The sequence below is a fragment of the Pocillopora verrucosa genome, chromosome 6 (genome assembly GCF_036669915.1).
Source record: "Pocillopora verrucosa isolate sample1 chromosome 6, ASM3666991v2, whole genome shotgun sequence".
Taxonomy (NCBI): Eukaryota; Metazoa; Cnidaria; class Anthozoa; order Scleractinia; family Pocilloporidae; genus Pocillopora; species Pocillopora verrucosa.
The window spans coordinates 13,659,745-13,674,393 of NC_089317.1; the positions used below are offsets into that span (position 1 = coordinate 13,659,745).

Consider the following 14,649-nt stretch of genomic DNA (forward strand, 5'->3'; position numbering starts at 1 on the left):
AAACATGATGGTTATGCAAACCCTGAAAAGATGCATAGGTTGGATCACGATAAGTTGAACGTCAGAATGTTGATGACACAAAGGTACAAAAAAAGTTGGATTTTCATCTTTCCCTTGTATAATGCTTTACAATGCAGTGAAAGAAAAATCTGATTTTTCTTGTTAGAAATTAAGGGTTGAAAGGGTAGTTAATTTACCATTCAATGCTATCAAAGCACATTTGGTTGCTGTTTTGTATTTTTTGTGACAGCTGCTTCGTTTATTGAAATTATTTTCTCCTAGCTTAACAGAGCAAAGCAGGAAGCCATTTTCTTGTTGGTGGCTAACCACCAGTGAGCTTGGCGATAAATTTATACCGAAGCACACAAAAAAATCCACCATAATTTTCCATTATCTATTTAACAAACAGATTCCATATTGCTGTTCATCTGTTCAGTAATAGATCACATGTGATGTCAGAATATGGTAAGAACAAAAAAGTGGCACATGAGATCAGCTTACCTTGTTCCAGTTATCAGTTATTAAAACAGAGCAAAATAGCAAATGGCACAACAGAACTGTTTACTATTGTACTATTTTTTACTAACTAAATGCACATAGCAAGCTAGGTGCAGTTGAGTGTGTAACTGATGTTCTTGGCACATTTTGACATCCTCTGTGATTTATAACTGTACAGAGCCTCAGCAACATGGAATCTATTTGTTTTATTCAGTGAAGAAGCAAAAATTATTGTTGTTACTTCTTACACTTAAAGTGCCTTTATGGTGGACTCTATTTAAGCCCTTCTTCTTAAATATAATCCTTATGTATGTAACTAAAGGGCTGAGAATTGTATGTTTATGGTTGTCTATTTTAGGGGGTGTGGATGTGAAATTCACCCAGGAACCTTCTGATCCAAGCTACTTCAACAATGGTAGTGATGCCAACCTGGTGTGGAACTATGCTGGTCCACATAATAAAATTAGAGGCATTGTCTACAGTGTTCTGGTGAATGGTAAATTTGAAGTAATGATTTTTAACAACAGCCGTGGTGTGCAAGAACATCCTAATATTCCTTCATCTTACAAAGGAAGAGTTAAAATGGAAGGAAGAGCTACTCTGATTATCAAGAACATCAGCCCTAGAGACAATACCAAATTTAGATGTGTAATCTCGAAAAATCCTTCAGGGGAAGTTAAAAGCGTTGTTAAGCTTATTGTGGCAGGTATGTAACCATTAATAATCAAACACAAACCAAATGCACTCAACTCATGTCTCTCATATTTCTGAGATCTGGTGAAAGTAAAAAATAGCATAAATTTGTGCAAACCTTTATATGCAGGGCTGAAATTGGCTAGCTAACCCAACTTTTGGGAACACTAGTGCTACTTTTACTTGGCATGTGACACCACACTCTTAAAAGGAGACAAGAAATTCTACCATTTAATTTGCTGTTTCTCATCATTAAGAAATCAAAGAGTTATGGCTTTATGCTTCTTGCACCAACTACTGGGTGGCTCTGTGATGCATAGATAACTATTATTAATATGAGTGCTGAGATTTTCTCTCAGCAAAGTTTTCAACTAAAAATGGTTAGACAAAACTAGAAACAATGCAACTGGTTGTACAATTTTGCTAGATCAAAATATTGCACAACCAATCACAGGCAGCTGGTGCAGAAAAAATTATGTGGCTTTTGTAGCCTTTTAGAGGGACTCGCCGAAGGGAATGAAAGTTGGCATTGCATTGTTTGCTGCTTTCTGAGGATTATGATCCTCAAGGTTTACAGATATAAATTTAGTCAACAGAATGGTGACTTCCTCAAGTAATTTCTGACACCAAGGTGCAAGGCAAGACTTGAAAGATTTGAGCAATAGAGCAAAATTTCCTTTAAGTTATGAAAGCAATAAACCATCACAGTCTATAATCCAAGCTCTTTATGCTGCTTAAAAGAAGCTGAGCTTGAAAACAGAAAATAATTTTAATGATGATCGATGTGGCCAGGTAGGAATGCTATTCTTAGCAGATGTTGTTACTTGATGCTTCCTCTTTACCCTCTTGATTGAGATATATACAGACCTAATGGAAACCTAAAATTGAAAGTACTGTAAATATACCTAAGAATACTTGAATCTCAATGGATTGGTTATTTAAGTCATAAATGTGACTTCTTGTTCCTTAAAAGCAATGAGAACTACAGCTGTGAAATGGAAAACAAACTTTCTGAATGAAGTGAAGCTTTGTGACATGTGATCAAATCCACCCCCTGTTGTAAATCATTTACAAGGTTTGATATATCTGCAAAGTATTGTTTAACTTTTTATTTAAAAAATTAAAAACGTATGGAAAAAGAAAAATTTGCCAATATTGGATTTGCGATTGTGGATAGCCATTTGCAAATCAAAGAGAACCCAAAGGCCTCCAGAAGATGTGATGGGCAGTCTCTCTCCTTTCATCTCTACCAAAATGCTGGTTGTCTGTTTAGATGTAGATTACCCTTGGACAAAAGGTGTGACATAAAGAATGCAGTCTATTATGAAACAAGGTATTGTTGTGGAGAAGTGTCTTCTCCTGTCTGCTAACCCAATATCCAAGATCTCCCATGCACTGTCAATAGTTTTGCAGGGTTTGACTTTAAGTGTGTTCACCATGGTCCTTTTGGCATTGGGTTTCAAAAGAATTTCATTTTTATCCTGACTACATTTCATCATCAAGTGATTAAATGCCTTTTCCAGATGACATGGGATTTTCCATGTTTATTTATTTATTTATTTAATCATTATTTATACACAGTTAAAAAAAGAAGAATTCATCAGGTACAAAAAATTCCAATACAATGACTAATATCCTAAGAACTAAAGATCATAATCCTAACACTATATGAACTAACACCAATATGCCACTTAAAAACCTGATTTCCATGAATGCTGTGTCTAAAAATTTTGATAGAGAAGGCGTTTAAATTGGTTTTATGAACCAGACTCTCTAATGTTACAGGGTAAGCTATTCCAATGGGTTGAGCCACTATAAGTAACCATTTTTCATGCAGTTAGTTATTGGAAATTGAACAACAAGTTTGTTTACTGAGCCCCACATAGAATAGTTTGATTCATTTCATTTTATAAATTTAGATGTGAGATGTTCGGGAACTAGATGGTAGAAAGACTTGCAAACCATTAAGGTGTTCTGAATCTGACATTGAGATTTTAAGTCTTTTCAGCTGAGTTTGTGAGACAAGGAATCAACGAAGTTATTACATGTGCAGCATGGTTTTGTTGTAGTTTTGTAGTTTTTGTAGCTTGTTAGATAATGTTTTGCCACAATTACCCCAGACTAGGCTACAGTAATCAAAGTGAGATTGAAGGAGTGAGTTCTAGATATTGAGTAGGGTGGATTGGGGCACAAATGGCTTAATTCACTTTATGTCTCCAATAGCAGTAGCCATCCTTTTACACAGTTTATCAATGTGGGAATGCCACATTAAATTTTCATCTTTTTTTATACTCCAAGGGATTTCACAGAGGAAACTTGTTCAATGGGAACATTATCTATGGAAAGTTTGAGTGTATCAGGTAGAGTACTTAATCTTTTCTTAGAGCAGATCAACATAAATTCAGTTTTTGTAGCATTCAAGTCTGTTAGACGCAAGCCATTTGCTTAGCTTTTCAAGGTTGTGAGATAGACTAGACTGGATCAAATGTAAATCAGAGCCAGCATAAGTGATGTGGATGTCATCAGCATACATTCTAAGTACACTGAATGATAGACAGTTAGGCAAATGGTTAATACAAATTAGAAGTAAAAGAGGGCCAAGGATCGTTCCCTGTGGCACACCACATTTAAGATTGGTGAAGTCAGAGAGACAATCGTTAACTGAGCACTGTTGTGAGTGATTTATTAAATATTATTTAAACCAATCAAGAGTTTTCCTTGAATACCACATGGATTCATTTTAGTGAGTATTATCTCATGATCAACAGTGTTGAATCCCTCTTTTAAGTCGAGAAACACCACAGCATTGATGTAGCCATGATTGATATTAAATGCCCAACTGTCAGTGGCTTCAATTAAGAAGAGCAGTAAGTTGGGTGTAAAGACCTGAAACCAGATTGTTGTTTAGAGATAATTTCTTCACAATTTATGAGGTTCATATAACTGATCATACACAATCCTTTCAAACACTTTGGTGACTACAGAAATGACTGAGATAGGTCAGTAGTTGTTTTTATGTTGGTATCATTCAGCTCAGTAGAGTGCTTAAATTTGGCATACATCATAAGGTTTCCACTATTTTACAGCTCATGTCATTAATGACATTAGGGGGAGGGAGGTTTTTTTTTTCAGCTTTTTGCTTCTTCAGTAGATTTCTTTATTTCCTCATCCCATAGCCATTTCCTGTCCCAGATTCCAAGTTCAAGTGACTAAAAAAAAATGTGTATTTCTGGCCAACTTAAATGTTAATTGAAATATTTTAGGTGTTAAACAACCACTCAGCTTCACTTACTTTTGGGACATGATGCATTCTCGAAGCCTTGTAGTGCTTAACACTTTGAATATTTCGGCCCATAGAGATTACCCCCAGCTTGATGTTGTCACTGTTAACTCTGGAAGATTCTAGTCAGTTAAGATGTCTATTATGGACTCAGGGAAAAACCAATAGCTCCATTCAATTTTAAAAATCTTAGAGGAGGCAGCTGTTTGCACACATTTAAAAGGCCTAACACATGATAATGGTCTTCCAACTTAATGCAGCCTGTGATATCTAGCACTGAGGGTGTTTAGCTATCATTATATCTGATTGAAAGGCTGGTGTATCCTTTAATTATAATTTCATGTAGGATCAGCTCATTTTGCTTGAGAACTGCATGTTTGTAAGCAAGCTATATGTTTAGGATTGTGGGGTGGATCAAGTTAGCGTACACTAACACAGTGAAACTGGTTCTGCTATGTAACTCTCTTGAGGCTCCTGATCCCTACAGATTTTTGGGGATGTTTCAGAGCTAGCACCTCTAAGTCTCGAGTATAGACCATTATAAATCTAAACAAAAGTACACAGAATTCTAATAATAGTTTCTGGTTTCTTTTATAGTAACTCCTTGCAAGATTTTGTAATATTGTTACCTAGATGACAAGCTACATCTGGACCCACTAAAATTCTTGTATTGTTAAGTAACCATTGATCAATTCACATACACTTACTAAGGATATCTTTGTTACAACTTCAGTTGGAAGCTCTCCAAATTGGAACCTCTTAAAAACTATACAAAGTTTAATAGGGCCTAAAATCATCAAGTGGGAACATGGAAATATTTTAAGATGCATAAGTAGTATTATCCACCTTTAGATGTTGGAACTTTTCAGACAAGCCACTCCATTCTTAAGGAAAATCCAATTTTTTCTTCTATCTTTAAATAAGATTTTCCTCCTTTCACCAATACTTTGTCAGGTACTCTGGCTAGTGAGCTATTTTTTGCATTTCTTACTCAAACCTCTAGTTTGCAACAAGAATATTACTTCCAGTACAAAGATGAATCACGTAGTATTTTTTGTGTTGCTTCTCCACTTTCTACCTCTGCAATTCCTTTCCCATCATCTCCTGTAGTTTCATAATAAACATAGGCACCTCTTGATGGTCTAGAAGATAGTTTCTTTGGTAATGTCAAACAAGCTCAAATCTTGTGCTAATAATTACTAGGAACTAGTGAATTTAAGCCACCTTCTTGCTCTCAAGTATTTCTCACCCATTGTTCTGGGTACTGCCTGGTTTGCATTTTCACCAAAACTAAGACCAGACCATGTTGTATAAACATTTCATCTGCCTGTTTGCCTCATATCAGCTATGGCTGATTTCACTTTAGTTTTAAGGACCAACCTGAATTATCTTGCCTTAAGTTTTGGGAACACTTTTTCACAATTGTATTGAAATATAACTCTCCTCTTTAGGGGGGTAAAGTGTGTTTGTAGAGCTCTGGTGAAATGACTCTGCCTCATTGTAAATGTAATGCTTGCGACAGGTTGAGGATGTTTTTAATTTGCTGAGTGATAACCTCTCTGTCGGGAAGTAGCAAAATGTTCCAGCACAAGTTGTTAACAGTGGTCCATACAGTCTATTCTTAATGTAGGAAATAAGTTAATTTCTTTGCATTTGACTTGGGCTTAAGAAGGTTTATTTTTGGGTATGATTCTTCAAAATGCAGAAGAAAAGTCAGAAACTCTCCCTTCTGCAAACTCCCTTTGCAGAACAATCATGATGAGCAATCAAGTTATGTAATGTTTGATAAAAGAACAATCAATACAAGGAGTTTAGTAAGTTCTCCTTTTAACTTTAGATAATGGCAAGCAGCATTCAGTATGCCACTGGTGTATTCTTTTTATCCCAAAGAATTCATGGTTTCTCTTTCATCAAAATTTCAATTCTCTGGGTTGGGGATGCTTTAGTAGATCCTCTTTCAGGCTAAGTTCCAAGTGAGGTGTGGCTTGATTGGCTCTGTTCCTATTTGTTTGTGCAGCAGCAAAAGTTTTATCAAGAAAATTGGGAGCAGCTTCAAAGCCGGGGTCCTTAGTTTAATGAGTGACTTCCTGAATTATCTCTTAATTCCCTAGGTTGGTTGTTGGAGACCAATTGCTGGATACTTTTGATTATTTTATTGTAACTGGGTAAATTTTAAGACTCAGTCCAACTAAGATTTGCTATGCCATATGAGGAATAATATAATTTCTTTTACCTTTCAGAGGCATTACTTATAAACCTCTCTTTAGGAGGAAAATATTTCATTGAAGGATCCATTGCCACCGTAACCTGTAAAGCTTCTGGGAAACCACCACCATATGTAGCATGGATTAGAAATGGAGTACAGGAAAGTTCAGGGAAGGAAGCTGCATCTTTGGAGTTCAATAATATAAACAGAACAGATGCAGGACAATATACATGTCAAGCCAATAACTCAATGGAAGTCACTTCCATTAACACAACAATTGTAGTTCACTGTAAGTATATTTTAACCTTAATTTTCTATATCTGAATTTAATTTGAGTTTACAATGCGGCTCCTGTTATCAGGGTCAGTTACACAAAACTGACAAATCTGTCCAAAAGTGCAAGAAAACTGAATTCCACATCAAATCTTTTTTGGCTCTGTATGCATTGGTCCTAAGTACTGGTTGGGACACTTGAATTTCAGTGGAATTATTACTCACATTATTTTGCTTAGGAGGACATCAAAATGTTTTACCAAGTTGTTGCATCAGTTGAATTGTGTTAAACTCAGAAAATGGCCTAAGGCCATTTCTGAGTCATTGTGACAACCCAAAATTCACTCCATTTGACTAGTGCACAAGGCTAGTGCAAACGGCCCTGGTTGAAGCTTGATGGAAATCTGAGAACTAGCCAAAATTCCAACTGTCAGCTGAGAAATTGCACATTTCAGTGTTTTACTGATAGCTGAGATAAGTGGATAAAAGCAAAAATAGGCTAAAACTAAAACCACATGCTTAAGATTTGTGCACATATTTGCATGTGTGGCATTCAAAAAGATATAATATTTAAGGGCAAGAATCCATTTTATAATACATAATTTGAAGGCCTTGCCACCTTATACTGAATACTTGAGTGCTAAATAATACAAAAGTGATGGACTCTACAACTGAGTGATTACAACCTTCACTTTTTTCCATTTAAAGACTGGGAAAGGAAAGACAAATGCTGTGCTTTGATAATTGATTTCCCTGACTTTCTGGTTTGGGAGGTAGTGTGTAGAGTTGAATTGAGAATTAGTTATGAGTTAAGAAGGCATTTTTTAATGTCACCCTTTCAATTCATGGAAACAAGGCACAGCTATTTAACCACTGGTAATGCCAAAACTATTCACTTGTTATGACAGAAACCTTCAGTTATAGTTACATCTTAACAAAATTTATCCCAATCATACTCAGGATGTGTAAATTGAGGTCATGTGACCTACCATATGACCCTGGAGGAGTCAAAATAGCCTTCTAAAACTGTTATAAGAATATCTATACATCTTCTATGGCATAAATTTATGAAATATCCTTAGTATTTTGCTATTTTCTATGAAAGGGTTGCCCAGTCCACAGTTTCAGCCAAATGTTTGTTTATTAAGCTTAAAGCGATGAGATAAATATCATTTTCACCCAATTTACGATTTGACATGAAAAAGAGGGGCAGTCAGGTTACCACTGTTTGTGGCCATTTTTATGTTTTTGTGAAAAAAAAACTTCTGACTATATCATTAGCTCTTAATGGCAAGAAGCCAGGTGTGCTCAACTTCTACAAATTGTGTCACATCACCAAGCATGTGACCTCCAAGGGGCCTAAATCTGCCCTCTTGCCCTAAAGTGAAATCATACTTATGTCATCCTTCCAAATCTTGTATTTACACTACCTCTTACCTCGGAGCGATACATATTGCAACTAAAAACACAATATCATAACTTATTTTGGTCTGTTGAGCTTTTCCATCGTTAATCCACTGAAAGCTATCCTCTTAAGTATGGATGCCTCATATGTCAACTATTTAACAGTTCCTCTTCAAAGATACTCTCTTCACAGCTTTCTTCTGAGTCACTGAGAAGGTTTAGTGGTGCTAGTGCTTTTGTGATTGGCTGTGGTACAAGAAGCTCCCCGTTCTTCATCCATCCATGACCCTCCGTTGATTTAAGATCCTGCATAGCTTCAAGGGCATGACTCCACATGAAGGCTTTGTAGTTTGATTGCTTCAGATGTTGAAGTAGACAATCAGTTGTTGGTGGAAGCATTTTGTTTTTTTTGCTTATTCTGGCAGAACATGTGATAACATAATTCATCTGCAATGCTTGTCTTTTTGCAGTCATGTAAAAGCTGCAAACAAAGGTTTCATTGGTTTACGTAGAGTTAAAAACATAGCATTCATGTTTAAGAATAAACATACATCAAATGCAACAAATGTTGATTGCTACAGCTCTGAATTGCTGGTAATGAAACTAGAAACCAATGGTGGAAATATAACATGCTGAACTAAATAATTCAAGCCATACCTTTCTTTTGGATTTGCAAGATACTTTCCCCATTGTCTTGGTACTGGAGTGGCAAGACCTCTGATTTGCATTTTGAGGCCAATGAATGTTCCCCTTTGCTGATGCCCTCCTTTTGTGAAGTTGCTTAGTATTTGTTAAAGACCACATGGACTTGCAGACAGTTGCTAGAAAAGAGGAGGGAACTGAAGATGTTGAAATATTTTTGTAAGAATTCACCAAAGGTATCTGCTCCAGAAGATTTTGTCAACTGTAGAACTGCCATGCCATTGATAACAACAACCTGTGGATTTGTCAATACTGTAAGTTGCTGAACTACATGAATGTCTTTCTATAGAAGAGAGCATAGTGTGCTCTTAACACCTTTTCTAAGACTTCCATTAGTGAGTGAATATGGGATTGAAGACAGGTCAAAGCTCAGCACATCTTTCAGGCAGATTGCATGAGATGAGGAGCTTGACAAACAAGTCCTTGTCGGCATTAACAGTAAATAGCTTATTGCTGAATTTGACTCCAACCTTATTTACACTGCTGAATCGTGGTTCTTGATGTTTGGAATTGGCTCCCAGAAACCCTAGCTGGGAAAGAAAATATAAAGCCATGTGGTATGTAAAGCTTAAATCGCTAAGTGGAAAACTGTAGGTTTGAGTCAATGAATTTATATCACCGGATGTAAATTGACAACTTCTGCTCAAATAAATTCTTCATTTCTTCAGTTTGTAAGCCATATGATAAAGCCAATGGGATCATCCAACTTTCTTCACTGAGCCTGTGGCAAATATTTGCTTTAGTATTATTGCTAGAGTGCTTTCAAATTATGTTGAAAATTTGTTTTGTAAATTAAAAATTATCCATTCTGTTACAATAGTTTGGATTACTTGTATTCTGATAAGCGGCCATTTTTTTATTTATATATTTATATTTCAAATATTGTGTAGGAGAAACATTGCCTCTATTTAAAATTTACTCGCCGAGAGTTTCGTAATTTTTCTTCTGATGATCATGTGTTAACATCTTGCTGCAACTCACACGGCTGGAACTTGATACTCGCCATTTGCGGAGGTCATCTTGGTAGCTGGAATTACAAACGAGGGAGGTCAGCTCTGTTTCGATCTAATGGCATACTATTAATTGAGTGGTAAGTTCTGATAATTAATTGTAACCCTAATGTTTTGAATTAAAGACTGTAGCTCTTGATTGGCTGCTAACAAAAATTGACTGTAGTTTCAATCTTTGTGTTTACATCTTTCATTCTGGGATGACTGATTCATCTACTGCGATAGGAAAAATGTACACATGGTCAGCCAACTTTGGTTTATGAATCCATCTCAGTGCTCTGAACTTCTTCATCAAGGGATTTTATAGGGAACTAGTAGAAATTTTTAAATTGTAACCTTGAGCTTCCAAATAGATACATTGTTTAAGATCATTTTAACCAAATTTAATTTTGCACCCAAAAGGAAACTGCACAAAAAGTCTAACTGCTTGTGAAACACAAGTATTTTTAAATTTGATGGCGAGTAAGTTACAACTAAGTTTGTTTTACAGCGCAAGCACTTGAGGGACTTTAATACAAAACTTAACGGTGATGACAACAAGGACATTGCAAAACAAAAGCTGTAATGGGCAGAATAACAGTTTGGCACATGCCTTTTAAAACTTTGTACATTTCTTAGCTGTCCTCTGACAAACAACAGTGTGAAATCACCAAAATTTGTGCTGTCTGTGAATGAAAACCCCAGCGGCAAATAATCTGCTTCCATCTGGAACCCAACGTGGCTCACATACATTATGCTGAACTTTAAGTGTGGCATCATAAGAAACCATGAATACATTCAGTCATTCATGTGTGAAATTCCAACTAAAAATCTAAATTCCTTTTTTAATTGACATCTACCTCAGCATTGCCAACTGCCAAAGGTCCATAGTATTGATTGACTGTCTGCAAACTTCTGAAGTAGAAATTCAGACTGCCTTGGTACATTTCAAACTCATGAAGTTAACCTGTGTACCTCACGAGATTGTTTTTGATGAGCTGTCACAGTACAGATTGATGATTAGACAGTTTTTACTCCTTGGGTATCATTAGCCAACTTAACAAGTTAAAAGGTTTTGTACCAATCAGTTCATTCCAGATTCTCTTTTTGTGTTTTTAGCCTGTGTTGAAAGGACATAGCTTGTTTTCTTGATGTTTTTAATAAACTTCCCAATCATAAATGGCAGGAGGCAGACCAGTTGCCTACAGACAAAGTGCAGCTAAGGAGTTGAACACGTTGCAACTGAGAAGATTGGTGGATGACTTGCTGCAATTTTCCTTTCCAAAAGCATTATATTTCTTGCCCAGGACACTCCATCAATTGATACAAGATTAACCCACACACATGATTAATACTTCCTTATTGCATTATCATACCCCCTCTAGACTTTTACAAGGGATTATGATTAATAACCAGGGGAAATGTGTGAGTCCTGAAATAAACAGAGATTAAGATTTTGATTTTGATTTACATTTTTAGACAAACCCGAAGGTGCAAGGCTCACTACCGATGCTTCACAAAATACCGTCATTAAAGGAGATACAGTTACATTCAAGTGCATAGTTATGGCTGCTATGCCACAAGTGTCAATTTACAAGTTCTACTTCAATAGCTCCCTCCTCAGTAATAACAGCAACAGTGAGTATACTCTCAATAATGTCAACCGATCTCAGCACCATGGCGAGTACAAATGTGTCCCACATAATGCTGTTGGAGATGGAGCAGAAGCCACTGTGAGACTTAACATAAATGGTGGGTAGAAACGTCTTTAAGCATTTTTAAGTACTTTGGACATATAATCCAAAAACTGTTTTTTACCTATTTACATTGCATCAATGAAACTTCCAACACTCTGAATTATTACATCCCCAACCAGGAAAGAATAGAGACCCTAGTAACAAGGTTGACATGTTGTGCCTGCCCCTGCCCCCCCCCCCCCTCCCTTTACAGGCTTTTCCTGGGAGTAATGGGAATGAGTGCAGAGTGTGAGGTGGGTTAGGGGAAGGAGAAAAAAGTCCACCTGAAGAAGTGACTCCCTCAGCTTTCCACACAATGCTCCTCCCCAAGGTACTTTGGAAAAGGGGTGGTGAAGGATGCCTGTCTCAGAAAATTTAGCCAGTGCCTAATAGTAAATGGGTGCCTAATAGCTAAAGTTGTGCTTGATAATAATGAACTGGTACTTAATAATGATGAACAGGTGCCTAATAATGATGGGCTTGTGCCTAATAACAAAATGACAGGTGCCTAATAATTAAAACCAATAACTTATTATGATGAACTTGTGCCTAATAATAATGAAACAAGCCTAATAATGGTTCACAAGCACATAATAGAAACAAAACAATTATTTGGCAGGAATGGCACCCTGTGGTGCTCGCCAGGCTGAAGCAATTATCCTGTGTCCACTTAAAACTGTAAACTTATGCTTTTCATTAGAAGATTTGCTTTTCATTGGAATATTTTTAAACTAGTGCAAATTACGATTAGCTGACAAAGTGAAAGTTTGCTTCCTTTTTTTTTTTTCCAATATTTTTTTTAGTGTTTGTGCTACATTTTATAATCTCATCTTTATAGTGTATGAAGTGGATGATTTTGAATCAAATCGCACTCTAATGTCATGGTGTGAAAACTCTTTTGTTCCTCTCCTCTTTTCCAGTTCCTGTCCAGTTCACAGAAGTGCCACAGAATATAACAGTTAATACTTCAACTTCTCTGTTTTTGAGCTGTGATGCCTCTGGTTTTCCTGAACCTAAGATAAGATGGGAAAAATCTGGGATTAAGTTTTCAGACACCAAACAGCTGAACATCTCTAGTACTAACAGGAATGATGCAGGAGAATATGTTTGCATCGCAAGCAATGGAGTGAGACAGGAAAAGACAGTAAGAGCTTATGTCACTGTGCAATGTAAGTCTTTTTTTCAGTATGTCATGAAAAGCTGCCACAGTCAGACTTATATTAAGCAGCACCATATTAAGCGGTCACCCTGTATTTAGTGTTCAGTTGTCAGAGTCCCAAATTTTTTTCTCCATAATCGTTGTAATTTTCACCTCTTTATAGTGGTCACCTCTAATAAGTGGTCGTGGTCACCTTTGACTGGGTGACAATAGCCTGTTTGTGTTGTCTTCCACCTGTAATGAATGGTCATATAAAGCGGAACGACTCAATTAAAACTAAGGATGATTTTTTGTGTAAATTCAATCCATGTTTAAAACAGGTTTCATTATTGTACAAAATAACCAACCGTCCAACTATGGCGAGATTTTTTAACTTGGTCTGTGCATTATTTGTACTCTCTTAGATACAGTTGGATAATAAATATGTTATTCATAGGCCGGGAGGTCAGTATTGGGGAAAACTGTGCCCAAAGTCTTAAGTGCTGCCAAAGACAGTACACGAGACAGAGATACAAGACACAAAATTCGGACCAACCTAGAATATTTTTATTTTTTTCTTGAAGTTAACAAAATACTTGCCAAACATGAATTGATTTTGGGCTGTAATTATGGAAAGATCCTCCAAAAACTGAACAAACCTTTAGCGTGTAAATTATAGTCTAAGTGGAGGTAATGCAAATTAAAGAGAAAGGCCTCACCAAAACATTTTTATTTGCATAATGATGTAGGTGATTTATGAGGCTTCCAAACAAACTTTGAAACATTATTTTTACAAGTATCTGTCACTATCTGACACCTGTCAATTAGAGAGCACTTGGAAAAAAAGTGCATGTACACTTTCGAAAAAAAAGTTCATCAACTCTCACAACAATTTTTTCTTCAAATACAGTCAATGATCTTAGGTAAAGTATTATTCACTTCCATCAACAACTAATGTACAAAGATTTACCTCTGTTCGGTCAGTAAATGGCAACAAAAGTAAGTGCAAGTAAATTCAAATGTATGATTTGAAGTTGTGAGAGTTTGCTCGTTTGTTTGCTGCAATTGGCGTGTGTAAATCTGGTCTTTCTTCCACCCAAAAACTAAATACAACTGATACACTTTTACTAGATACAACAAGAGTCAATACGACCTTTTCTCAGTGAGTTTCTTTGGTTTCTGCTCTGCAATTTACAGTACAAATGTCCAAATTAAACGGACTTGGAAAGACTTATTGAAAGCGTATTTGTAGCAAAGCTGAAAACTTCACTCACCCATTCACAACGAACAAGAGAGAATTCACATAATACATAGATTTATTCAAGCCTAAAAGCAGAGCTTCAGTAAATTTATTTTCTAGCCCTTCACTTTATTAAAAGACCTCTGCAGTCTTTGTCAAAGAGGTTATCGAAGGGGACCAGCTGGGGTGGGGTATGGGGGAAAATTGACGGGGTCTGAATCGAGGGATGATGTTTTCACAACTTACAAAATGACCAGTATATGGGCTAGTCAGCGGTATTTTCAAGCAGAGGAAGACCTTTGTTGATATTCCAGTTGTTTTGAACAGATTTTCTAGGATAGGGAATGTTTTCTTCTTTAGATATAGTGTATGATGTTTGTATCAGTTGAAATGATATTCTATTGAAATGAATTAAAATATTGGTTTGCGAAAACGAGCCAAAATTAAAGAAACGACCATAAACGACTTCGAGTTAAGATATCAGCGTTCA

The 14,649-nt window shown here is 36.3% G+C and overlaps 1 protein-coding gene across 5 annotated transcripts in view; it reads left to right on the forward strand.

Annotated features, from left to right (window-relative positions):
- Positions 1–14,649, forward strand: part of LOC131777754 (neural cell adhesion molecule 1) — a 29,075-nt gene that overhangs the window by 546 nt on the left and 13,880 nt on the right. For 3 of the 5 annotated variants that reach the window (XM_066168484.1, XM_066168483.1, XM_066168485.1), the window contains exons 2-5: positions 857–1,204; positions 6,712–6,966; positions 11,525–11,797; positions 12,702–12,950. In XM_066168484.1, coding sequence (XP_066024581.1) covers positions 857–1,204; positions 6,712–6,966; positions 11,525–11,797; positions 12,702–12,950 — 1,125 coding nt within the window. Of the gene's footprint in view, positions 1–856; positions 1,205–3,489; positions 3,552–6,711; positions 6,967–11,524; positions 11,798–12,701; positions 12,951–14,649 lie in introns of those variants that run through there. The other 2 variants (XM_066168486.1, XM_066168487.1) reach the window with 2 other exon arrangements.